Source organism: Podarcis vaucheri, assembly GCF_965113315.1.
Source record: "Podarcis vaucheri genome assembly, chromosome: 3".
NCBI lineage: Eukaryota > Metazoa > Chordata > Lepidosauria > Squamata > Lacertidae > Podarcis > Podarcis vaucheri.
Window position 1 is genome coordinate 17636641 of NC_138761.1, and position 26480 is coordinate 17663120.

At 42.2% G+C, this 26480-nt stretch overlaps 3 protein-coding genes across 5 annotated transcripts in view; 1 reads left to right on the forward strand and 2 right to left on the reverse strand.

Moving 5' to 3' along the window:
• Positions 1–478: 478 nt before the first annotated feature.
• SRSF7 (serine and arginine rich splicing factor 7) lies at positions 479–5481 on the reverse strand. Of its 3 annotated transcripts, XM_082217938.1 has the most exons (9): positions 5352–5481; positions 4082–4262; positions 3813–3989; positions 2879–2953; positions 2699–2800; positions 2290–2343; positions 1751–1786; positions 1081–1122; positions 479–787 (listed from the first exon to the last, which is right to left on the reverse strand). In XM_082217938.1, exons 1-9 carry the CDS (start codon positions 5422–5424, stop codon positions 733–735), a joined length of 795 nt encoding a protein of 264 aa, XP_082074064.1. In that variant the 5' UTR covers positions 5425–5481; the 3' UTR covers positions 479–732. The 3 variants fall into 3 exon arrangements, with proteins under 3 accessions (XP_082074064.1, XP_082074065.1, XP_082074066.1); XM_082217939.1 differs by lacking the exon at positions 1081–1122; XM_082217940.1 differs by lacking the exons at positions 1081–1122; positions 1751–1786.
• Positions 5482–5584: 103 nt separating this feature from the next.
• Positions 5585–17544, forward strand: GEMIN6 (gem nuclear organelle associated protein 6). The gene is made up of 4 exons (XM_082218022.1): positions 5585–6011; positions 14465–14605; positions 15240–15385; positions 16849–17544. The coding sequence occupies exons 3-4, from the start codon at positions 15258–15260 to the stop codon at positions 17222–17224; spliced, it is 504 nt and encodes a 167-aa protein (XP_082074148.1). The 5' UTR covers positions 5585–6011; positions 14465–14605; positions 15240–15257; the 3' UTR covers positions 17225–17544.
• A 926-nt stretch (positions 17545–18470) lies between these two features.
• The window catches only part of DHX57 (DExH-box helicase 57), a 35143-nt gene continuing 27133 nt past the window's right edge, over positions 18471–26480 (reverse strand). Inside the window, exons 18-24 of the mRNA XM_082217297.1 lie at positions 25666–25761; positions 25393–25476; positions 23260–23397; positions 22657–22731; positions 22249–22383; positions 21538–21738; positions 18471–19873 (exon numbers count right to left, since the gene is read on the reverse strand). Of these exons, the coding sequence (XP_082073423.1) occupies positions 19730–19873; positions 21538–21738; positions 22249–22383; positions 22657–22731; positions 23260–23397; positions 25393–25476; positions 25666–25761 (873 nt within the window). The 3' untranslated portion in view covers positions 18471–19729. The remainder of the gene's footprint in view (positions 19874–21537; positions 21739–22248; positions 22384–22656; positions 22732–23259; positions 23398–25392; positions 25477–25665; positions 25762–26480) is intronic.

Genomic DNA, 26480 nt, shown 5'->3' on the forward strand with positions numbered 1-26480 from the left:
GTTAGATCTGCCTAATTCACTGTTACCTTCTATCCAAAATACCTTGGGAAAAGCCCATTGCTTACACTATTTTCTTGGTATCCCAGAACTCAAACAAAATGGCAATTTGAATACAATTTAAGATGGCCTCATTTAAGATAATTGTGCCTGTGGTGGTATATCATAAAGAGTATTCTGCTAAGCAAGCCAACTTGATTTTACAAGTTAACAGATCAAACTCCAACAGTTGTATAAATACCATTACAGAATCAGATCGACAAGCAGCTTCCTTAAAAATACCTTTGCAAGTCATAACACCCCAGAAAGCCTGAAGCACCAAATTAAATGTCACACTTAAGCTTGATGCCCGCAGGCTAGTGGTAGCCACAAGTATTTTTAGCCAATACCCTTGCACAATATTTGTGTACAACACTAAGGTATCTGTAATCTGCTTTTAACATGCACTTGATTAACAGAAGCAAATAGCATTACAGCAAAGTTAGAAATACACATTTTATTTCATGTGCCCATAAAAAGACCCACTTTTCAGATCACAGGATGTTATTACATACAGAAATTGTGCACTAGTCTAATGTAGCAGCTTTTACAGATTTTACTAGAAGATCAAGATCCTCGCTGCGTTAGCCCTAGAAAAGGTTTTCAATCAACTAAATCCTTACATTTGTCAATAACACCAAAGAAATCCCTTAAAATAACGTAAACAAAATTCTTCCTATCGCGTTCTTTGCAATTCTAATCCAGTCTTTCAGGACTCACACTCCTTCGAGGGCTTCCTGATGGCGAACGACTAAAAATAAAAAGGGGGAAAAATGAAGTCACTAGGTTACTCAATGTTAAAATTAGTAAAAAATGGAAATTAATAGATTAGTGTTCTTAAAAGGGGATCCATGCTACCTGCACATTAGTAATTTAAATCCTAGCACCTATTTGGATGCTGCTTCAGAAGAGGATGTTAGTTGGAATTGAAGGCTACAAGCTCTTAATGTTAAATATTGAAGCAAACTTAAAAGTTTGCATGCACCCCCATTCCCACAGGAAGTATTACCAAGCTCTCTTGCAGTGTTCAAGAAGCATACTTACCCTGAGTTAATGGAGAATGGATATAAATGGCTCATATCAAAACTGAAAAAGCAAGACTGAATATTAAATCAAGTAAAAATGCTTTTAAACACATATACTCATGAGGAACTAAAAATTCTGACACAGTCTACTATTATTAAGTAACAGCTAGCTGCTGTTCAATGTCTAGATTGTCCTGCCAATTTCCTGAAGGTTTCAGTCACAACTATAAACCTTTGAGCCATTTACATTTATTGTCCATTAACATAGCCAGGTAATATGCTGTATTATTATTATTAAACACCCTTTTTGAGAATGGTTCTGGACTTTGGTTAAATCTTAAATTTGCTTAAGAGCAAATTCTTATTACACTTAAGTGGCCTGACACAGTTCCTCAGACCCTGAGTGAATAGTAATCACTCACTTTCCCAACAGAAGATGCCAGTTTTTGTGCTTTTACCCTATTTCATGGGTATCTCCCATTATTTCACTTTTTTAAAAAATAACCTAAAAACTATTATAAAGAACTATAAACAAATCACAGCTCTGTAGGAATTTTAACATTTAGCAACATTATTTTAATGTTTTAAATGTAGAACTGTGAATCCAGGATATACAACACTGTTATAAACTTTATTTCGATTGTTATCTGCGTAAAATGCAATATGTCTCCTTCAGAGGCTCAGCTTACCTTCTCTTTAAAGATGGTGATCTTGATTTGGAACGGCTGTTAAAACAGCATCAATTACATTACATTAGCAAACACTAGACTGATCCAGTATCTACAGCCAGGGAGGGAACCAGTGGACCTACAGATGTTACTGGAATACAACTCCCATCATCCCTGACTACTGCCTTTGCTGACTGAGACTGATGGGAGTTGGAGCCCAACAGTAGCTGGAGGGCCACAGGTTAACTACCCCTGATCTATAGCCATGATTTATCTGTTTTAAAATAAAAACATGAAAGAAGCTGGTAACATCTTGCAATTGGTTATTTTGATGCTGAACACTCGAGAACCACAAAGATTGCTTCTAAACTACTTAAATGTATAGAGTAGGCTAAATGAACTCGCATTCATAGTATAACCCTGTGTGTACAGTAGACATTCGATGCGTTCAATTAAAACATTGCAAGAGGCATTTGGAAGTGATTAACATTTAGAAAAATGCCCATTTCACATAATTTAGCTAATTACTAGTTACTATTTTACAAAGCATTGACGTTTACCTGCTTCTGGGTCGTGAAACGGACCTGGACCTGGACCTTGACCTTGACCGAGACCTAGGTTTGAAAGAGAAGGTACTCAATTCCAAGCTCTTAACACATCTATGCAGGTGAATGAAAGCTGTCATGAAACAAGGTTGTAGACATGCAGTCACAGCAATATACAAAGTGCATTAATTCTATTCATTCTGGAAGAAACTTAGAACATATGATGCCCAGATGTGCTTTTCTTCAGAGATATATGTTTGATTCAATCAAAGATTTTATTGTTGCATTTATTTATGGGTTTTAAAAAAAAATATTGCCTACAATTCCTTTTTCTTTTGTAAGCTGCTTTGAATATGGGGTAAAAGTATTAAGATACTAATGATTAAATCAACTCCATGAACATTAAGCTTATTAGCAAAATTACCTTGATCTTTTTAAAGAACCTGAACGGGATCTGCGTGGCGAGACAGATCTGGATCTCCGAGGGGAGAGTGATCTTGATCTCCGAGCAGAGACAGACCTGGATCTAAAAGAAAGGTGGTTGTTACAAATATGCCATTCTGATTCTTAAACTAAAGCATCTTGTTCCAATTTTGATGCTCACCTCCGGCCACGGCTTCGGCTACGTGAGCGAGAATATCTCCTTCCTCTGGACCTTGAATGAGATCGAGACCGTGACCTAGTTTTAGGTTAGATAAGAGAAGTATTAGACCACAACTTCAACAGTTAACATGTGAGCCTTTGCCGAAGCCAAAATATCTGATAATTAAAAATTAGTGTCTTGTACGTTGAAAAAAATCAGGGCCTATGTCTTGAGTATTTTTTACTACCTAAAAAAGATGTTAAACTGAATAACATTTTAGAATTACAATCATAATATAAAACACTGTAATGTGTATTTAAAATAAACCTTGCAAGTTTGCAGGTCGACCCTCTTTGGCCCAAGGTCTAGCAGATCTAGACGATCTAGAAGTATCTATAGCCGGTCGCTGCATCTAGGTGTTCTCTTCAATCTAACGACGATCAAACTGACAGCCAAATGAGCCAGGTGAGGCTTGATTGACGCAAGAAGATTTTTCTAGGTGGGAATGTGGTCAATCTGGTGTTCCTCTTTTTAAACCGGAGGGGGCCCCAATTGAAAGCCAAATTTACTGTTACGGCGATCACCGTCTCAATTTTTCTGCCCTTTAAAGAATAAGGTGAAGCTAGGTGTAGATGGCTCGAGGGGATCTGGCCTCTTATGCTGATCACCTCAAGGTCTAGGAGGATCTTAATTGTCGGATTTGCAAGGCGCCTCAGCATGAAATCTTAAGGCTCGTGACATTCTGAATCAAGGCGACTGACTCAAACGAAGAAACCTGAAAGGTTTTGACCAGGTTGATTATTAACATATTAACATAGTAACACAAAATATAAACAATTGTAATATACCCACATAAATTATAACATTTACTTTTAAAATGGTGTATCATTACCTTCTTTGCTAATAAAAACTATGATTAACTGCCGAAAACAAATCTCCTTATATCTAAACGTACCTGCTTCTTCTCCGACGACTGTAGCGATGACAGTCATAAGCATAATGACCTTTTTCACCACACTCATAACATCTATCATTGGGATCAAATGGCCGGCGTGCTGGGGGTCTATCATAGCGAGACCGGCGTGGCATACCGGTTGATAACTCCACTCTAACCCTAGAGCCACAGATCACTCTGCAACAGAAACACATATTTAATAATCCAACTATGGACTCAGAATTCAGTTTTTATTCCCATGTAGATAACCAGTTAGCACTTGCACGTACTTTCCATCTAGCCCGCGAACTGCATCTTCAGCATCTCTTGGGTCTTCAAACTCAACAAACGCAAATCCTGGAGGATTTCGCGCAATCCATACTGTGCGTAATGGTCCGTAGTAGCTGAAAGCTCTCTCAAGTTCACCTTTACCAGCACCAGTTCCTAGATTACCAACATATACTTTGGTTTCTACACACACAAAAGAAAAAAAGAATTTTTTTTTAGAAAGTTCCAAGAAAATATACTTCCTTAATAGTCTTAAGTCAATTTCACCGCTAAGTATTCACGTTCACTTCACTTGCCAAACTGCACTCCCACTGAACCGCAAAAGCAGGGCTGCAACCATTATAAACACAAGTTTCCGGCATCCATGCTGGCAGCTGGGGGGGGGCACGTCAAAGCGACAACAAGGAGGAAAATAATACTATTATACCGACACCCTGTATCAAGCGCACAAGATTTCTCCTAGTTTTTCTGTCCATCTAATTGGGTGTTACAGTCGAGATACTCAAAGCAATTAATAATCATAACAACCTGCATAAGAAGCGCACTTCACATACTTCGGGGCACATAAGTTTAAGCAGGCGCGTGGTCAAGGAGAAAGGGGAACACGCCAGAAGTTGGCGAGGCTCAATGAGGCCGCCACTCCCTTTATTAGAGGCTCCTGGAAAGCGCGCCAACCGGCAGGCAGCCGGCAGAGGAAGCGCAAGCGGCGGCAACTGCCCTTCGGACCCTCCGGCGCCGCTTCTCCGCCCTCCCTCCGCCGACGGCTCAGCCAAACGCGCCGCCGCCCTCGCGGCTCCTTCCCTCGGCCAGCCCGCCCACCTCCTCTTCCTCGCTGCCGAAGGCGAGCGGAGCAGCCCTGGGCGCCGCCATCTTTGGCGCCGCCTCCATTTTGCCCGCGCAGCGTCAGTAGCGCCGAAGGGAGGGAAAACAAACCCGGCCAGCTCCGGCCACAAGCCCCGTCTGCCGTTACCCCGAGGGGAGCCCCCTCCTCACACCAAGGCAGCGACGCAGTTCCAACGCCCGAAACGCCACAGCGCCGAAGCCGGGGGTCGCTTTCTCCTCAGCGCAGCCGGCGACCATGCCTGTGCAAAATGGCGGCGGCAGTGGCGGCACTTTGCCGCTTAACGGGCTTCTTCGCCGCCGCCGCCGCCGACACGGAATACGGCCTGGGCACCGCGGATTTAGCTAAGCGGGGCCTCGAAAAGAGGCAAAGCGAGGCGTCGCTGCGGCCTCTTTTCCACCCGCTTCTCCCAGCTCGCGCCGCGCACTCACCTCCACCGTAACGGCCATACCGCGACATCTTCACCCGAGCAGGGGGGGAAAGCCCAACCGTCTCCACGCGCATGCGGGCTCGCGGGGCCTTATATAGGACGTGCCGTTGGCGCGCGTGCGCGTAACAATGGCCAGGCCGCCGCGGGCCGGCGAGGCGGGAAGAAAGTCAGCTTTTGGTTTCCGTAGCAACGCCAGGCTGGCAGGAGGGAGGGAGGGAGCGGAGGCTGAGGCAGCCTCCATTTTGGGAACGCGGTTATTGCCCGAGCGTGTAATTTGCCCGTTTGAAAACACGTGCCGTTTTCTGGGGAATAATAATAATAATTATTATTATTATTATTATTATTATTACCCCGCCCATCTGGCTGGGTTTCGAGCGCCCCACCGTACGCCGCTCAGCAACATTTCCCTCAGATTTTCTACGGTGGCTTCCCGGGGTGGAAGCGGATTTTAATATATTTGCGCGTTCGGGAAGTTTTGTCAGCACTGAATTTTTTGAGGGGGTTGCTCAAGGCAGAGTGAAGGGTTTGGGAAAGTTGGTGCTCGTGAAAAGGCAGTGGTCGCTGAGAAGCTCCTTGCGGCAAATGAAAGGGATCGCTTGTTTCCTCAAATCCACGTGTCTTTAGTCCATTTGCGCCCCCTATATTCTGCTACCAGCGCCTGGTAAATCAATACAGTATTTCTGTGTTGTCCATTGGGAAACCGATGGCTGTTAACCTTTTAAAAGGTGGTTTATTTTTTACACTCCGCCCAAGGACCTCCAGCCAACAGCGAATAAGAACGTGAGAGCCTTCTGAATAAAATGAACAATAACAGAACATCTGTCGGTTTTCTTCACTCCAGGCATCACACCAGATTAAAGAGCCTGTCCTAAAAGAATGGATGGCATTCGTTTAGTGTTACTTAAGTGCGAGCGTGCACTCGTGGGGCTGGAGGGCAATTCCTCAGCTTTCTCTAAACTGCACTTCATTCTCTGAGGAGTGATACGGAAGGGGGGGGGGCAATGTCTTCTTCACTACAATATATTTGCTCAATTTCTCTAGGACTCCATCACCCCTCCCCTGTCCTCCATAATCTCTCAAGTAATACTGTCAAAATCCTGTTACAATGTATCCACTCTGTTTCTGCTTTTGCTCTATAGTACAGAGTGGCTTAGAAATCACTGAAATCTTCAAAAATTGATATAAAATCAGCCGTGGTTCTGATCTGCTCGTTCTCGGTGCCATTCAACTCAGTTCCCCTTGGACTCCATGATGCTGTCCCCACTTCCATAATCCCCAAAGTGGCAGGTCACGTACGCAGGAACTTCTTAATCCACCCAGATCATTTTGTCAAGCTTTCCTCTAGGCAATATCAGGTGGCAGACGATGCATATCTCTGACTCATTGTCTTGCCACCACCGGTACTCAATACATGTGTATCTATGTATATTTCTCACTCCGCATGTTCCCCCTCCCTCATCCGAAATGTTAATTAATGTAACTCCACCTTTTCATAATGTATTCATGACGTGTAAATTATATTCATGATGTAACTGGTGAAACCCAACCTTCCCATAATGTATTCATGACGTTTCATGCACTGTACTCTGGGACACGGAGGGAACTTTAAAAGTTCATGTCACCCCTTTCTCGCTGTTCAATCTCGCCTTGAACCTGTTGCGCAATAAACTTGGATCTTCTGCAGTTTGCTCCTGCGTCCGGCTGAGCTCATTTTCTTCCGCAGGGACCCACGAACTTAGTCCGATGAGCTGGGTGGCAGAGTAACCCCGCACCCAGATTTTTGCCCTAACAGTTGGCTGCCCAACGTGGGGCTTGCGGTTCTCCCAAGCTGCTGACTGGGGGCCCCGAAATCTTCAGCCGGCTCCAGGCCATTTTGCCTGGGAAGATCCTTTTGGACCCCCAGCCATCTTCTGGGCGGTAATCGAAAGCCCTAGGAGTTCAACCGGGGAGCAAAAGAGGGATCCAGCCGGCTTATTCATCGATCCCGGGATCATCATACAAGACGCGTGAGTATAAGGAAAAAGGAAAATCCAGTGCACTGGTGGGAAGGGGGTGGAATCTCCTGGCAACTGAATTCTCTGCCCTCCTCTCTATCGCTCCTTCTTGCCTTTCTCTTGGTCCAGTTAGTGAGAGAGACCGTGGACCGCTGCTCAACCCGAAAGGGGGGTTCTGAGCTCTATCTCTTTTCCTTAAAATCTCCAGCCAGCCGCACCAATTGGGAGTCCGAAAGTAAGACGGAGAGACCCGACTTGAAAGATAGCCGACTTCCCGCAACGGGCATCCCAGTTGAAAGCAAGGGGTTGGAGCTCTCTTTCCGAACTTCCCGAGCGCCCTCACCGAGGGGGCAGGAAGGGGTCTGGCTTTCTATCCCAATCCCAGCCGCACTGGTCGGTGCCACGTAACACGTGTATCGTGCGTGAGCCCGCTTCCAAAAGCAAGGGGGATTTTCAGTTCGAAATTCTATCCAGGGACCACCCGATCTGGCACTGCATGGCGCGGGCGTCCAGTAGGGCCCCTTTTCCTGAGATGTGACGATAGATAGGAGGTTGCCAGGAGGGATAGCCCATGAGGAATTGGGCAGGACCGGCAGAGTGGAAAGAGACCCCAGGTTATAGGAAATAAGGAAATAAGGAAATAGGAAATAAGGAAATAGGAAAGGGAACGCAAGGAACCGGATAGCTAGAGCTCTCTAAAACCCACTAAGGAAGTTGCCAGGCAACTAGAAGCCCCTTCTCTTCTTTACTATACTTCCCTGTACTAAGCATACCAAACCCCTAGACATACCAATCCTAATCAACCCCTCTCTTTCCCCCTTCTCTATCCCAGACACCCCCCCTCAAAAAAAAAAAAAAAGAAAAAGCAAAAAAGCAACAACAGCAACGCATGCATCTATAAAGGGGTACCCAGTCAACCAAGCGTTGTGAGCCCTGCCAGTTTGATTAACTGGTGGTGTGTTTAAAGAGGCAAGGAGGCTCATAAAACCTGGCCCAACTCCTTGCAATAACCAACTAAAGGATGATAATATATGTTTACATGTTGTCTGTTATGTGTGTTGTCTGTTAATACATATATGAGAATATGTATGTTTACATGTTGTCTGTTATGTGTGTTGTCTGTTCCTTCTGTCTCTGGCAGACTGCCTTTCTTAAGTGTGCATAGTTTGAACTGCAAGCTTGCTTCAAAATTTAAATCTAAGGAAGCCATGCTGGATCTTAGCAGCCCTAAATAAGAGAAAATGAGAATGAAGTGTGCAAATGTTTACCCCACCTCTTGCTTTGCCCCAACTTTTGAGATTGTGGGTCTACAGTCTTATTCTGGAAGGTGCTGATAACCTAATGTTTCTGCTGCAAAAGCCTAGTTGAGCCAACTGCTCTCTCAAGCTAAAATGCAGTGTATGTACTTCATTAAGCATATGCCTATGAAAGTATGGTGTTCCTTCTAAAAAAATTATGTGAGTCCAGTTTTAACTTTGATTTGGTTGGACAGAAGAGTTATTGTAAGGCTCCTGATATCAGTCTCTATAAGACGTCCTGGCCTCTTTTCTTAGAAAATGCCCCCCTTGTTTAATTCTGTCTCTTTCAGGGGTTTTCCCCCCCCCTTCTCCTTCTTATTCTGTGCCAGGTAAATTTACTCCCAAGTAAGCTTCCTTTAAAGGAAACTGCAAAGGGGGGGCATAGATTAGGCTTACTATTCCTCTGCAAGTTCAGGAAAATTTTCACTCTTATATTCCTTTTAAATCAAATCTATGGCTGTTTAAACTATGCTTTATAAGAGATCCTCTCCCTATCTTAGGAAAATGTTCACTTCAGTCTTTAAAGATAATTTATCTAGGAACTTTCACTCTTTAGTCTAAGGAAGTAAACTCTCACTCAAACTAGTTGGGTACTTTTATTTTCCTCTTCCTCTTTTATTTTCCATGATAGGCGCATGGTTTGTGATCTCTTCCCCAGTTGTGTCTGTGTACATAAGTATGTGTGTGTTTCTGGTAGTACAAATCTTGCCATGAACCCTGTATTTTAGGGTTGGACTAGATGACCCCAGGTCCCTTTCAACTTTCCGAATTTGTGGCTGATGAGTTGAAATTCAGCCCAGATTTGCTCTTTGTTTTTAAAAGGTGTGAGGTGAAGCCATGATGTTTGAAGCAGAACTGGTGATATCAGGCATTTAAGTGATTACAGTGTTTATCATTTTGTCTATTATTTACAAAAATCAGACTTAAAAGTCTACTCAAAGTTTAAGCACATACAAATGAATAGTCAAGTAGAATGAGCCTTGCCCTGTAAATAAAGGGCAGGGGGGGAAATTGTCTGCAAATGGTAAGGCTGAAATGACTGAGAATGTTAAAAAATCCTATGAATTCTGACCCTCTGGCCATTTTTACTCATAAATAAGAGAGCGGTTGATTGTTCCGCGAATGGCCAGAGGGATATTAGCCCTTTCCTGTACATAAAGGAAGCAGTCTCTTTTGCTTGGGCTGAAATTGCTAGTTTTAGTGAATACTTAAATTGCTGAGTTTCTCTTTTTTTGTTTAAAATCTAACCCTATTTTAAAATCTACTCCATACCCTTCCCTTCCCTTATTCAAATGTTAATTTAGCCAAAGGATGCAACATTTTCAATAGTATAAAACGTTTCCTGAGACATGAACTCTACACATGCACAGAGGCTAGATCAGCTAAAGAAGAGAGAGAGAGGAAGGGGGGAACTGTAAGGGGGGAGAGGAGGTTTCTTTGAGAACTGCAGAGAGAAATTTACCCAAATGCAAAAACTTGGAACCATTGAGGGAAATCACCCTAAATGTGTCTTTGCCCCAGGGGCTACGTAAGACAAAAGGCTTAAAAAACAAACAAACAAACAAACAAAAAAACTAGCCCATCAAAAGTCAAGAGCTTTCCAGGTTCCAAATCTTAACATGCCAAATTCTTTTCACAGGTAAATATCAAAGCATTCCCCCCCTCAATGGGAATTTTAGGAACAGCATTTCCTGACAGGCTTCTCACATGAAATAATTTTCCCTTTTAACAGGATATGTGAACCCCGATAACAAAGTGTTTGTCCCTTTTTCCTCCCACAGCAACTTTCTTTCTGTTCTGTGAAACAAGTCTGAATCCCTGCTAGTGACTTCCATCTCTTTGTGGCTTTGACACTCTTTTAAGTTACAAATAATCTGTTTTCATTTATTTAATCCGTTTCTCCATGATGTCTATGAAGTTAATCGAAGCACAACCAAACATTGTTTGTGGAATGGTACTTGTTTACCTTTGGCCTGAGCATTTCTTATTAATTCTGTCATTTTGGCTAGTGCAAGGTACCCGCACAACTTTAAATTGCCATTCATTTTTCTTGGTATTAACTCATTTCCCAGTATTCCGCTATTAACATTACAGCTGATGTTGTCACGTCATTTGGGATGTTAAAATGCCAAAACAGATTACTTCAGGTTACTTCAAGTAATTAATTAATTAATTGCGTGTCTTAACATTTATTTACTTTTGGTTCCTCATAGGTAATTTTGTGTGTGTGTGTTTTACTTTGGGGACATGTTCATCACATGTTGAAAGTCAGTCTCATGAAGTTCTTTTATTGGATAGCACATGGTGAATTTTAAGTTTTCCCCATTGCTTTCCCTCTTTTTTTGAGTCCAGTAGTAATATGTGTGGTTTTGATAATATCTTTGTACTATTTAATAATAGTTATTTTCTGAATCTGATGTCTTTGTGTCAAGTCCATTTTCATCTAACTGGTAATCTAATTTTTGCTTTCCTTTTATTTTTTAACCTTTGTATTTTTACAGTTCTCTTTCTATACATGTGGAGTAATTTTTTATTTTATAATATGAAAAGAACAACAACAACAAAAATTAAGTAAAGGAAAGCAAACAAACTTAGCAGACAATAACAGTAATTATATGGAAAAGTGATAATGAATAAAATGTTTAATCCACTAAGATTGTTATTATTTGCAGCTTCCCATGGAAACTGGAGGACATCCTTTTTGCCTTTTGCCCTTTCCTTGTCTAACTGTGTTTTTAAGTCGCCCCAAAACCCTGCCCCTTACAGGATATCACTTCTACAGATGTGCAATGATGAAAAGCAGCGACAACCCCTCATGGCTAAGGGGAGGAGTTGAATTGCAAGGACATTTTCTCACTTTCGAACCTTAAGACTGTGCTCCAGGATTCAAAAGATACATGAATAAAAGATCACGATTGTGTCAAGATATGTAACTGATATTTAATTAGTTTGTTTTGTATTATGTGTTATTATGTAAGAATGTTGAAATGTGTCTGACAGTGTGATTTCCACAAAGGGGGGCAATTTTGTGTGTAATTGTTTTTATGTTAATGTCTTATTGCTTACACACCAATGGAGAATTCTCATGCATTTTATACTTTCTAATAGCTCACACTATTCTGTAGTCCAATGTTTAGATCAATTTATAACCACATTTAATTGTTCCACCTGGCACCCTGCCAACTTTCCATATCCATTTTAAAATGTGTTAAACCTCGTTTTTCCAAGGACAAGCTTCTGGATCCATAAAACACCAGGTACATGAAGGTGCATATGCTTTGGTTTAGCAGGAATGATCCCTTATAGAGTTAAATTGACTTATTTGGACAACTGCCCTTGTTAAGAATGGTTTTCTTTTAACAGATTGGTTTGAAGAGTTGAGAACCATGGGGCAAGATAAATTCAAATTGGACTCAGTTTGAATTGGGCAAGTGTATCCAGGCTGCAGTTAGCTTTTTGGTCCTTTAAGTGCAAGTGGGCAACTCCCCATGCGTGCAAAACCACAGCCTATAATAGAATCCCATAGCTAAAGGCCAAGGCGAAGACCTCTCCCTCACGAGATGTCCAACCTGTGCCAGCTATGGTGAATGCCAGGCAACATGGTTAAATGAAAGCCCCGAGGGGATTCAACAGACAGGATGTGTTGCTGTAGCACTATGTCAGTGTGAGACCACAGAAGAGCTAGCTTGACACCTGAGAAACACACAAAAATGGCGAAGGACAAAACACCAACTGCATTTTTCAGTCAATTGGACCTTCCTGCTAGGTGTAAAGCATAAAACACTATTGAGAATGCCACAAGTAATTTAGCAACAAAATACAAGAGGTGTTCTTTATATAATACCCTATATGCAGCTACCTGCACTGATATACTTGCAAATGACCGTAAGAGGCATGGCTTGCAAGTCCCTTTCAGGTTTGCATAAAGACACACATCCCATTCACCGAGATTTAGGGTGCGGAGAAAAGATTTGCAAGTTCTTACAGAACTTTAATGCAAATCTATCTCCGAATGGGGGACTGATACGGAACGGGGGGGGGGGCAATGTCTTCTTCACTACAATATATTTGCTCAATTTCTCTAGGACTCCATCACCCCTCCCCTGTCCTCCATAATCTCTCAAGTAATACTGTCAAAATCCTGTTACAATGTATCCACTCTGTTTCTGCTTTTGCTCTATAGTACAGAGTGGCTTAGAAATCACTGAAATCTTCAAAAATTGATATAAAATCAGCCGTGGTTCTGATCTGCTCGTTCTCGGTGCCATTCAACTCAGTTCCCCTTGGACTCCATGATGCTGTCCCCACTTCCATAATCCCCAAAGTGGCAGGTCACGTACGCAGGAACTTCTTAATCCACCCAGATCGTTTTGTCAAGCTTTCCTCTAGGCAATATCAGGTGGCAGACGATGCATATCTCTGACCCATTGTCTTGCCACCACCGGTACTCAATACATGTGTATCTATGTATATTTCTCACTCCGCATGTTCCCCCTCCCTCATCCGAAATGTTAATTAATGTAACTCCACCTTTTCATAATGTATTCATGACGTGTAAATTATATTCATGATGTAACTGGTGAAACCCAACCTTCCCATAATGTATTCATGACGTTTCATGCACTGTACTCTGGGACACGGAGGGAACTTTAAAAGTTCATGTCACCCCTTTCTCGCTGTTCAATCTCGCCTTGAACCTGTTGCGCAATAAACTTGGATCTTCTGCAGTTTGCTCCTGCGTCCGGCTGAGCTCATTTTCTTCCGCAGGGACCCACGGACTTAGTCCGATGAGCTGGGTGGCAGAGTAACCCCGCACCCAGATTTTTGCCCTAACAGGAGGAAAGAGATTCCTCGTAACACTAGTATGCAAAAGGCAGAACATTAATGGTGCACTCCGACGTCGGTTTTCTCACTACGTTCAATAGAGCTGACTCGAGAGTCAGTTTAATGCTCTATGCATGTTTATAAAGAAGCTAACCCGAGTAAGTTAAATTCAACCAGGGCTTCCCAAACTCTCGTCTCTAGCTATTTTTGAACTACAGTTCCCATCATCCCTGACCACTGGTCCTGCTAGCTAGGGATGATGGGAGTTGTAGTTCAAAAAAACAGCTAGCTAGCAGAGTTGGGAAACTCTTATTTACGTACCCCAGGTTAAGTCTATATAGGATTACATTGAAACCTGACCCACTGTTTTGGGCTACTTCAAGCAATGCAAACTGGCTAGATTGGTTGTAAGTCGCTCTGAGTTGCCTTGGGTAAGATAAAGCGACTAACAACTGTAATAAGAATATTATCTTTGGAACGGAAAGGACAACGCACGCTAGGAAAACGCTACTATTCTACAGTAACATAAAGAAGCACCCTCCTTGCTTTAAAATATTGTGACCCCCATTCTGGCACTATTACAAAAGCTTTCTAAAAACGTGCCTTTAAAAAAGTCCATTGAAGCTGCAATTCTAGGCATACTCGCTGGATTCAGGGCGACTTAATCCGATCAAATTTATTTTGCATTCGCACTCTGGAAAACTAATCTTAACACTTACCCAGTATATTTTACTGGAGTTGCCTCTGATTAGTCATCTATTAGGATTGGCCCTCTGAATTGGCTTTTAATTTTCTTTTTAACGTTAGGCAAAGAGAGGCGGAGTAAGCTAAATAGTATCATTTGCTGCCGGACTGCTTAAACTTCCGAGCTCTGCCAGCTCGTTCTGCGGGGCTGCTTGCTGAACGCGGTTATTTTTAGGGTGTGAGATGGGAGTGAATATGCCATGAATGAAGGGGTTGCCCGTAAGCAGCTGTTTCCGGATATTGCTTTTTTGCAGAGGAGGAACTTGAAACTACAACCCGATGCATTCTGGGCCCAAGCAATGACGAGGGGAGCGAAACGTTGCATGCGTTTCGCCTGAATCCCTCGCCTTCTTTACCGGCTGGATTACAAGGAAACCCGCATTTCATCTTTAGCGGTGAGTGTGATGTAAAAATATTGTTGATCCGGCTCCGCGCCTCTTTTATGGGCATAAAGGCAGAGAAGAAGCAAGAACTGTGTGGATGAAGGCGGGCGCAAATAAACTTCTTCTCTGGGACTGCAGAGCCTTTCCAAAACATGCCCTCGCTCTGGGTTGAATAACACTTTAGTATTTGCACAGTAAGATTATTTTTTGGAGAAACATGCTCTGATCTCGAGTATAAAAAGAGTGGGTGGAAGATATGTTTAGCTGTGATACTTAGTGCCCTTATTGCATTTCTTGAGTCTCTAAAGCCAGTTGCATTAGATTGTAAACCTTATTTTTTAAAATCTGCTTCTTACTTTTGGCTGTTTAACATTCTATGGCCTTATAAATGTTTTTTGTTGGAAGGTTATTGGTTTTCGGTTAATATGTATTTTGTGTTCTCATTTATTATGCTGTGAACAGCCCCTATAATCTTTGGAGGAAGAGCAGTATACAAAATTAATAAATGAGAAATAAATAAAATAAACATATCTAGGATTGTGCTGTTGTTCCTAACTTCTAGATACGAGCGGGATATCTAGACATTGTTTTAATAGACAGCTTTATCAACTTTTGCTGATCAGTGTGTTTTTTGTTTTCTCATTAGGTTCAGCAAATAGGAAATATGACTGAGTGGCAGAGGAAGACACCTTTGGAATGGCTGACTTATGTGAATAAAGAAATTGAAGTTCTGGCTGCTGAGAAACAGAAGTATAAAGGATGGGTTTTAACAGTCGATCCAGTGTCTGCCAAGTAAGCAGGAGTTCAGTATGCATGGAAGTGTGATACCCAGAGAGAGAGGTGTATCAACATTTATTTTATTTTCAAAACCATGAATCAGAACAAGAATTGGGAGGGGAAGGGGGGAGCACAACCATTAGTAGAAAAACAAATCTGTAAAATATCTGTAAATTTTACTTTCTACTCAGCATGCAGTTAGCCTGTTGTTGCTGCTGCTATGACAAATGTCTGGTGTTGTCTGGCTTCACACTTCAGAATTTCTATTCACACCAACCACTAGAAATTTTGCCCAGCAATTTATGCTTTTCACTGATACTCTCATAAATAGGACAGCTGAAAAAGTTGAAGGGGAAAAGTGGAAAATGTTTGAGATAGCATCAGATGAGTTTTCTACACTGGTAAAATTGAGGCAGTATGATCAGGTCACTGACCATCAATGTTAAGGTTTAGCAGTGGTATTCCACAGTTGCCTAAGAATGTGGGAGCTTTGATTTTTGTTTTCGTTCTTATGTTTTTTGTACGTTTGTTAACAAATCATTACTTTTTTTGAAAAGATGTGGGAAGCAACTCACTATGCCTTTAAACATTTTTCAGCCATAATAGTTCTAGTTAATATTAGCCATTTTAAAATGGAGCATGGTCTAAAAAATGTGAGGGATGGGCAAGGTTAAAAGATTTGGGGTTGGTTTATACGACCAAATGCATCTGCAATAGATCGGTTTTATGTACAGTACTTGCCACTTCACTTTCATGAGGTACTTCATTAGCTTGAGGTTTTGTATATACCACAGAAGGGTAAAAGTTTAGCAACTAGGAATTACTGTGATGCGTCAACTGAAACCTCTGTTCTTCCAAAAAGAAATGATTTTAGTATTTCTGCATCTCATACTTACTATAAGGGCTGAGTTGTACCTTTCGATTTTCAGTGGCTAAATACATAGATGCTATTGAGCTAAACGCTACTGATTTGGGAGGGTGTTACTTTGAGGGAACGCATTTCTTTGTATAGATTTGTATTTTAGTGCTTGAAAAATGTGCAACAGTGGGGAAAAGTGCTTTGAACAATGGCATGCATTGCTTTTTGTACAGTAGGCACTGGCTAGCCACATAGTGGCTGAAATATTTTTAAGGATTATGTAGGTAATAACATTTTCAGACAATGACTGCTGATAACGCTAGCTAATGTTGGCACAACAACTTGCACTCTTAGTTTTTGTTGGTGTGATGTAATGGGATCAGCCTGGGATGCTATTGCAATTCCACACTCTTGTAATTTTTCACTGTGGGGGCGGGCGGCTGCTGCATCCTGACCTGAATGCTTCATGGTGCAGGTGTTTGTGGGACTGAGACGTTGAGGCATGTGTGTTTTGACGAGATAAAGTTGAGTATACATTTGATAGCGTTTAGCGTGCGAGATTTCTGTAGGTCTTTCCACCAAGTTGTAAAACTTCATGTGAAACTCCTTTTCTTGACAGCATTCTTCTGGCAAATCCCCTTGAGAATGGAAAAGTGTCTGTTTCAGGCATCTTGGGGCATGCAGTGCAAGAGGTGCAGATATTGTCCGAAGCTTCTGATGCTATGAAAGAGAAACTTGCCCACCTATTCATGCCTGGAGAAAGCCAAACCTACAGTCAAGAGGAGCTGGAGGACAAGAAAAGCAGCTTGAAGAACTGGTTGGAGAAAAACCATATTCCTGTAAAGGAGCAAGGAGAGTCACAAACCACACTCTGTGTTGCAGGGGTGTTGACTATTGACCCACCGTATGGACCAGAGGATTGCAATAGTTCCAATGAAATAATTTTGTCTCGAGTTCAAGGATTGATACAAAGTTATCTTGGCCTTCAGCAATGACAGAGTTGAAGAATTGGGATGAAGTTACTTACTGGCAAAACCTATGCTTCCCCAACCAGATGCCTTCTACTTGGACTACAAAACTCACATTGGCCGGGGATTGATTTCAGTTGTAGTCCAAATATTTAGAGGGCTTCTAGTTATCTTGGGAGGCCGATCTATACAATACCTGTTGAATTTCCCCTCAATTTAGGCATTTTGTGTTTCTAAGTGCTATCAGAAAGTCACAGTCAAAACTGAATGGTTTTTCTATATTTGTTTTGTGAAGAAATGGCAAATGTAACAAATCTGTACTATATATATTTTTTATATGAAAATAAGCGTTGACGTTAGTTTTTGGAATCCTGTGAATGCTCATTTATATTCAATAACCATTAGTCATGAAGAGTCATATATGAAAACATCACATTCTTACCATTTAGTACTGATATTAAATTAGGAATACCTTTATAAACTACAGTTCATAATATACAAGCAGAATAATTACAATAGCTGCGGAAACGCATCATTTGTAGCTTGTACTTTCACCAATTCAGAACCCCTAAAATTGCTACTTTCATCTTTGTCCTTATCGGAAAATCTTTGTATTCACTGGAAAGTGATGTGTTTTAAGTTTTTATGAGAATTGATATGGTGACAGGTCGCTGCAGTATATGCAGCCAGTGAACTGGCAAGTAATCTTCTACACTGAAGGCTATTGCTTATGTGTCAGGGAAGATCTACTACACAAACCTCTATAGCAGAATTTCCTCCTGATAAGACACTCATGGGGTAATTCAACTGATCCTGTTACACAGATGCAAGTAGATTTACTTGCGTTAATATCCACATCAAAACTAGGCAGGCCTCGTGGTTCGTGAGACCCTCCCCAGAGCCCAGAGGATGTTAGTGAGGGCAGAGAAAGCCCTGAAGAGACCAAAAGCATAACAGGGCTCTGTTTAAGCTGCTCAGCTTCCCCACTTAACAGCTGATGTGTTGGGTAGCACAGCAGCAGGAGCTTCTTTCCTATGCATCCTCCAGCCTCCTGCCAGCCCCAGAGCTTCAATTATAGTTGTGGATATTTTTGGATACAGTATTTTTGGTTTGGATTGAAGAGAGCGCAACAGAGGGTGTTTAAAGAGTGCTTAGAAGGTGTTCCCCACTATGCAAATTCACTTATGCACGCGGGGGGACTGGAACATAACCCCCGCACAAGTGGGAAGTTACCTGTACATGATTTCTTGCAAAAAAGAAACATCAAAATAGGTTACAAATCTAATGAACAAGTTCCTGTTTATTTATAGAGCTTGTTGATCACCATTACTCCAACCAATGAGCACCTCAGGTGACATACATAAAGTTAGCATACAGAGTTTTATTTTTATTTTTAACCACCAGCAGGCTCGTTTCTGTCGCCATAGCAATTGTGCATTCTCCACTCCTGCCCCAATGTTGGTTTACTGTTTTAAAAAATCCTTAAATGCACCTTTATGGGAGCTTCTGTTCAAGTCCCATTAATTTCTGCAGGATTGCGCTCCTTGTTTATAAGAAGTTGCTGGGCTGATGAGGGTCCACAAGTCATAATGAACTGTACTGAAATAAGCCTCTTTTGTACTTGCATCCCTCAACCATTTCTTCTGACTTGTGAAATATCTGGTTTCAGGAGCCAGCGGGGCTCAGAACTAGGATGTAACAGCATTATCTTCATGTCTTGCTTTTGCAAAAACTTGGCACACTTCAAACTTACTGCTTTCATAAGTGCTGTCTTGTCAAGGAAGCTAAGTTTACTTCAGGCAATGTAAAAGAGTAATGAACTTTCTTCTCTAGACTAACCCTTTGAGGAGCAAGACAACTTCCACAGCCTTTGGCAAGCTGTAATTTGAGCCCTGTGTGTGTGCTTGCTTACACACACACACACACACACACACACACACACACACACACACCAGCTCATATAGAACCTGGTTCATTTTTATACTAAAGACCATGTATCTTTCATAATTTTTGGCAACCGACATTGATTAATCGATCAGATTAGGACAGGTTTTAGGGAAAGCTTACAGGGGAATCCATTTTAGAATTTAGGAAAATACAAACAGTTGCTGTAGTAAACATCAAGTCCTGCCTTAAGGAGAAGAGCCAAGTCAATAGACCGTCATTTTGTAGCAAAAAGAGTTAATCCTTAATTGGACAAAAACAGTAACAAGAAAAACACATTGGAATTGAATGTTTTTGGATCTCTCGAGTTTTCATTGGCATAAATAACAATATTGTAGTCTCTTACTCTATACTTCACAGATTGCTCCTGGAAAGGAAACACTCATGTTTCCCTTAAAATATGCCAACTTTTCCATGATTTGGGTGAAAAAACCCTTGTTTCTCCAGCCCCATTAACTCCATTAGGGCTACTCCAAATATAGTGGTTTCTTTGATTGCCACTTTGCCTTTCGGGTTCCAGGCATCCGTGTTGCTTCCATCTCTATTGCCATTGTTCTGCTGATAAGTCTGTATACCAAATGCTCCGTGCTATTGTGTGGTCACAAGTTTAACGATCATGCTAATGATGCGAGACCCTCGAGGGCAGGTACAAAGATCTATGCTGGGGTTTTTTACTTTATCCTGGAGTAGCTGGTCAAGCTCACAGCGAAGTTCTTTCACTAATTCGGCTACCTGAAAAACACAAATATTCTTATGAGTTAAGCTGCTTAGGGGTAGTCCAGGCCAGATCATAAGCCCCCATCATCTCTGACTATTAGGCCATGCTGACTGGGAGTTGGGAGTCCAGCAAAACCTGAGGTTCCTCACACTACATTAGAAGTTACTTCTGAAGCCCCTGGTCCTCCCTCTGATATTGCATGAAAGACCTGCTGTACTTTTTATGCTTCACATTTGTACTCGCATAAAAGAGGCTCGGGACGCGGGTAGCGCTGTGGGTTAAACCTAGGGTTGCTGATCAAAAGGTCAGCAGTTCAAATCCCTGCGACGGGATGAGCTCCCGTTGCTTGGTCCCTGCTCCTGCCAACCTAGCAGTTCGAAAACACAAAGTGCAAGTAGATAAATAGGTACTGCTCCAGCAGGAAGGTAAACGGCGTTTCCGTGCGCTGCTCTGGTTCGCCAGAAGTGGCTTAGTCATGCTGGCCACATGACCTGGAAGCTGTACGCTGGCTCCCTTGGCCAATAAAGCAAGATGAGCGCCGCGACCCCAGAGTCGTCTGCGACTGGACCTAATGGTCAGGGGTCCCTTTACCTTTAAAAGAGGCTCAACGGGCATTGCCTGAAAACTATGATGACATTAATGTCCTTATGAATCTCAACAAATAGAAGATCAAAGGCACTGCATTTTTTCAAACTGCACAGGCCAGACCTACACCACTTGGGATTTTTCTCATTTGACTGGATTTTGTGTTCATTAATGCTCTTCACAGTACAGTTGGACCTTTTAAACTTTTTATGCCTTTTCTTCTTGTATATCCAGGGTTAACACCCCCACAGATGATATAGCATTGTGCATCCAACAGTGTCATAATGCTGGAAGAATTTTGTTAGTCTAAGGTGCCACAATACTCTGTTGCTTTTATCCAGATGAAGAACCTGAGAGGCAAATTTGACTTTTGGCGGTGCTGATACAAATTGTCCTGCCGTCTACAGCCTGGGGTTTGTTGTGCTCATGAAAGCGCCTATGCAAATTGTACTGCAGGGTATTATAACCATAAACTGCAGAGTTGATACCCAAGAGATGAGGACATCTGCCTAAATTTCTGAAAGATCTTCGGTTCTTAAATAGCTGGTCATACAGACATAAAGAACAACCTGACCTTTCAACTTAGGAAAGTAAACACACTTGTTGAACCAGATGCTGCCCATGCTATTCTATAAGCCTATTGGAATTAGTGTTTTACAGTGGTGCCCCGCAAGACGAATGCCTCGCAAGACGAAAAACCCGCTAGACGAAAGGGTTTTGCGTTTTTTGAGTCGCTTCGCAAGACGAATTTCCCTATGGGCTTGCTTCGCAAGACGAAACGTCTTGCGAGTTCTTGCGAGTTTGTTTCCTTTCTCTTAAAGCCACTAAGCCATTAATAGTTGCTAATAGCAGTGCTTCACAAGACGAAGAGACTCGCAGAACAGATTAATTTCGTCTTGCGAGGCACCACTGTATATCCATTTTGGCCCAGTGGACTTAATGCCTCAAGAGGATATTTGGTTAAGGGTCATAACCCATTTCCTGCATGCCAGTATAAAGTAGAATGAGCTGTTCTTCTCCCCTTGGTACGATGAAAATAATTTCCCCATCATAAGCAATTAGATGCAATGTGATGAGTTGCTCATTTTCTTACCTGGTGTGAGGCTGCAACAAAACGAATCCACCCATCGTCCAAGGAAACGACAAACTCTCCCTTCTGAAGATGCACATTAATACGGCCGCCTCCAAACAAGATCAGTGGGTACACAGACACCATGCTGCAGTCTCGAATAAACACCCGGCTGGTTTTTACCATCTCGTGATACACTAAGTAAGGGCTATCAAAGTGCCTGGTCTGAAACAAGGAACCCAAAAAAACTGTGGTGAAACTTCAACAAGAACAACAACAACAACAACAGGTTCCATACCTATCACTTCAGTTATACAATATATGGCAGAGGCCATTGGTTTTGTTGGGAAAAGGTTGTCCGATGCCAGCATACCATTTGCCAGGCAGCAGGGGCAGGAGAAGTCTGAAATCTTTACACAAATTTCATATGGGTGTGTAAGCTGAAGGAGAAAGGAAAATAACCTATTGTCTGAATATCAAATGGGACAAGTTGGTTATAAATTAAGTCCCATTGATTCCAATGCGAACTAAGTTTAACTAAGATTAGCCTGCTTATCATCTTATGCATCTGTGCATAGATACAAGTCCAACAGATTACAATGAGGCTTACAGATGTGTAAATGCAAGGAATCGCACTATGGACTGCTGATTGGTTTGCATGCCCCTCTTCCAAGAAGGAATTATATGTGTGTGGACGACAGCTACAGAATGACTGACTGGGGGTGGGAATATCACCTGGTAGTTTACAGAGGATGGATGAATGTGAACAGAGCCCTCCTTCTTGGTAACAAACTTCAGCTCTGCAGCTTTTGGCTTCATTTTAACAGCTCCTGTACTGGTCTTCTGATACTTCCCTTCTGGCAATTTCACCTAAAACAGTAAAAAAAAAAACAGGGAACAGTGATAGAAATACTCATAAGCAACTTCCAGTCAGTAGGGTTGTGCAGGAGATGTTTCTTTAAAGCACTGGAAATACTGAAAAGTCTCTAAACCCAACAGAAGCACAAAAGAGAGAAAGAGAGAGATTCTCTTTTAAGGAACTGCTAATACCAGGTAGCTCAGCTTTCAAGCATGCAGCATAGAACAAATGCAATGTGTGCAATATGGACAGAAAAAGAGAAATGAAAAGTACTGCCCTCTTACCTGAACCACATTGGGATACAGAGCAGCACATAATATGGCTGATATCAGCTTGAAGTTGTCCGCATTAGAATTTGCCTGTGATATAAACAAAAGGGTACCTACAAGTTAGTGCAGAAGTTTGCATGAAACTGGGCAGCACATCACCTTGAGAATTCCAGCTTTCATGTAAAGGTAAGCTTCCAAACCTTATAGTTACAGAGATATTTTTTTAGAAAATATGAAGGCATCTATTTTTTTAAAAAAAACCCCTCAAGTGTTAAGTGGTAGAAGCTCTGGGCCCTATATGCCCCTCCCTAAAAAGGGGGGCACCTCTGGACTTTTTTTAATCAGCTGGGAAGAAAAGGGTTTTCACATAATCAGGAAGCTCCAAATCACTGAACAAAAACACTGCCCAAGGTTCTAGCTGTCAATTTGGTTCCATTAAATCATGACAAGGAGAGTAGAAATAGAAGGGGTGGGAGGGAAAAAGGAATGCCGTATTTGGGCAGATGGGGAAAGTGGCAGAGAATGAGAGGAAGAACACTGTAAAAAAGCTTATGCGCTGTACAAAAGGCAATGGATTAAAGAGACAGGGCAACTCTCCTCCACTGTCACTCCTGTTACCTCTTCTCCAGTTGCTTCCAGAACGCCGTCTCCTCCCTGAGAGCACCTCCTCTCAATATCCTTGGCTCTGAGTCCCTCTTTCACAAATCCAATGTCAGACAACAGTTCCGTGAACTGCCTTTTTAAACTGGCCATTTGCTATGGAGGAGAGAGAAAGAACACCTTTGAATAATGAATAGCGTCAAGATTTCTGAACTGTGTCAAGTGATGTCCACCTTCTGTTCTCATTCTTTCCAAACACCAGCGGTAAGCCACAGAAGACTTATGGGTCACAGCCAGCTTGTGGCTGACTTCATTTTGCCCACTGCCACTGTTGCAAATCTGGGGAAGAGTGGAAAAGCTATGCTGGAAAATGTGAACTGCATCTACTGTGGAATAATATGTGAAAATGTACTCTGAGGAAATAATGAATGGTTGTTGGGACTCCTGGTATGGTGGTTCCGTAACATAGCTAGTATGGGGGACGCTGATCTTCAAACTGTGTTCCAGGCAGCACTGTTGAACCTCCACTTATTCGGGGTTATTCAAAGTGAAACCAAGCTTGCCCACCCCTACAGATTTTTCCCTGCAACATGCAACTGTGTTGGGTGCCTTTCCAGGGCACAGTCTCCCTTCCCATAGAATGGCAGCAAGGCTCAAGAGGACTGGCCAACGTGCTAAGTGAACTAAGAATACGCCCTAGAACACAGCCCAGAATGAACTGCAATGTGCAAGGATTTCCCTGGCAGATGTGAGGCGGTTTCTCCATAGGCTAGTCAAAATGGATGCCCCTGGAAGTAGGAAACTTGAAAACCACCGACATATATACCGTATTGGCCTGTATATAAGCCTCACTTTCCCCCCAAATTCTGACTGTGAAAAGTTAAAGTGTGGTTTATATTTGTGACCTTACAGTCTGCAGCCAGCACCAGGAGAGTGGCAAAGCAGCACCCGCCCCATGCGTAGTCCTCTGTCTTCTCCCCCAAGGCTCGAAAGGAAGAGAGCGAGGAAGGGGAAAGCCCACCAGGAACCCAGCAGCCCCCCCCCCCGCCCCAGTATGCAGCCAGGAGCAGCGAGGAATGGAGCGGCTTATATTTGGGTATTTTTTCTTTCCCCCCCTCCAGTTTTAAAGGTGCGGCTTATATTCAGGCTAATACGAGAGTTAGGCACATAGGAAACTTGTTTTTAGGAAGTCTATTTGTCTAACAGGCTCAGTACTCTGGATTGGGACTCTCCAGAATCTCAGGTAGAGATCTTTTCCCCATCAGGTGCTATCTATATATTTTTGTAGACTGGAGAGATGCTTGTGGTTGAATTTTGGACCCCAAACGTGTGCTGTACCACTCAGCTATGGTCCCCGTCATAAATAAAAATATGTATCTTTGGTGTGTGGGTGTGTAGAGAGGCTTGTGTGTGTTTGTGTTTGTGTATGTGTGTGAGGAGTCCAGTGAGGATTTTTTTTACAGCTGATCCACACTCTTTACCTTTCAGCTAGGGTAATTTCAGTCAGTGGTTGGCAACCATAGTGTTAACATTTATAATTCAGTCTCAGAAGCTAAGGAATTAAATATTATATGGTATAGTAATTGATCCATTTCCCTAAATCCTGTCATCCATCAGAGATTATCCTCAACTCTTCTGGAAAAGCTGAAGTTATCTAAAAAGGCAGCATTTTTTTTATTATTTTTAAATCAACCCAATCTCATGCTGCACCCAGTTTCCCCCTCTTCCATTGCCTGCCTGCCAAGGATAAACACAGATATATCACACTGTTAAGCCTGGGGTAGTAGTCAACCAAATTTTACTCAGAGAAAACCCACTGAAATTAATCAACATGACTAAGTGAGGTTCATTCATTTCAATGGGTCTGAGTAAAATTTTGTTGAACAGCACCACTGGGTGCCACATCTTGAAGTTAATCTGCAAGTAACATAGTGAAATGCAGTGGGATAAAACCTTAAATGTACTGTATAAGCAAAGAGGCCTAGAAAATGCCTTGCATGTACTGAGTTTTCTGATAAATGCAAAGTTGAAACCTATAAAAAATGTTTTCATTATAAGATTGCACAACAGGAAAGCAGAACACAACAATTTGATGTGAGGTTCAATATACACTTTTAAAACTCAAAATTGTGAAAAATAATGCTAACTTACCTGAAGAGCGCTTTCTGATAAGAAATTTTGTCTACAAAATGTGTGACTTGCTTGATAGCCTTCTTTTGAAGCTGCACGCCATCCCTAAATAGTGAAAATATAAGCTGTTAGGGAAACTGTCGTGTGATGGGCCAATGGCCGTAATAAATATCAATCAATCAATCAATCAATCAATCAAGCTGTTATAGCGTGCCCTCTCATCTCTTACAATTAGGAAGCTCTATGGCTACAATAACTCTGAAATCAATTACAGGGCGTGCTTTTATTCCTCACCTTATATGCTTGGAGAAGCGCAAGATAATCACTGTTTCCTATTGCAAATTCCAGCTTTTTCTTGAATGCCTCCTCTCTTTTGTCCCATGGAGAAACCTTTTAAAACAAGGAACATAATAATGTGACCTGTTCTCACACTGGCCAAGCCAGATTAATAATAATAATAATAATAATAATAATAATAATAATAATAATAATAACAATAATAATTTTATTTATATCCTGCCCTCCCCAGCCGAAGCCGGGCTCAGAGCGGCTAACAACAGTAAAAATAACAGAGTTTACATAAAATCACAATCAATTAATTGAAATACATTCTAAAATCAATTCATTCTAAAATCAATTCAGAGTCAAATTAATGGCAACCACTGGGCTAGAGTTCTGTGAGGATCGCCAAAGGAGGGGGTCAGGCTGTGCCTTGGCCAAAGGCCTGGTGGAACAGCTCTGTCTTGCAGGCCCTGCGGAAAGATGTCAAGTCCCGCAGGGCCCTAGTCTCTTGTGACAGAGCGTTCCACCAGATCGGGGCCACGGCCGAAAAAGCCCTGGCTCTGGTTGAGGCCAGCCTAACCTTCCTGTGTGCCTTTGGGAAACCCGCAAGCAGGATTTGAGCACAAGAGCATACTCCCAAGCTTTGGTTTCCAGCACCTGGTGTTCGGAAGACTTGCTGCCTCCTTGGAGGCAGAGCACAGCCATCATAGCTAGAAGCCATTGATAGTCCTCAACGTATTTGTCCAATCCTATTTTAAAGTCATCTAGGTTGGCGGCCATCACAACTTCCTATGGGAGCGTGTTCCATAGCTGAACTATGAAAAGCA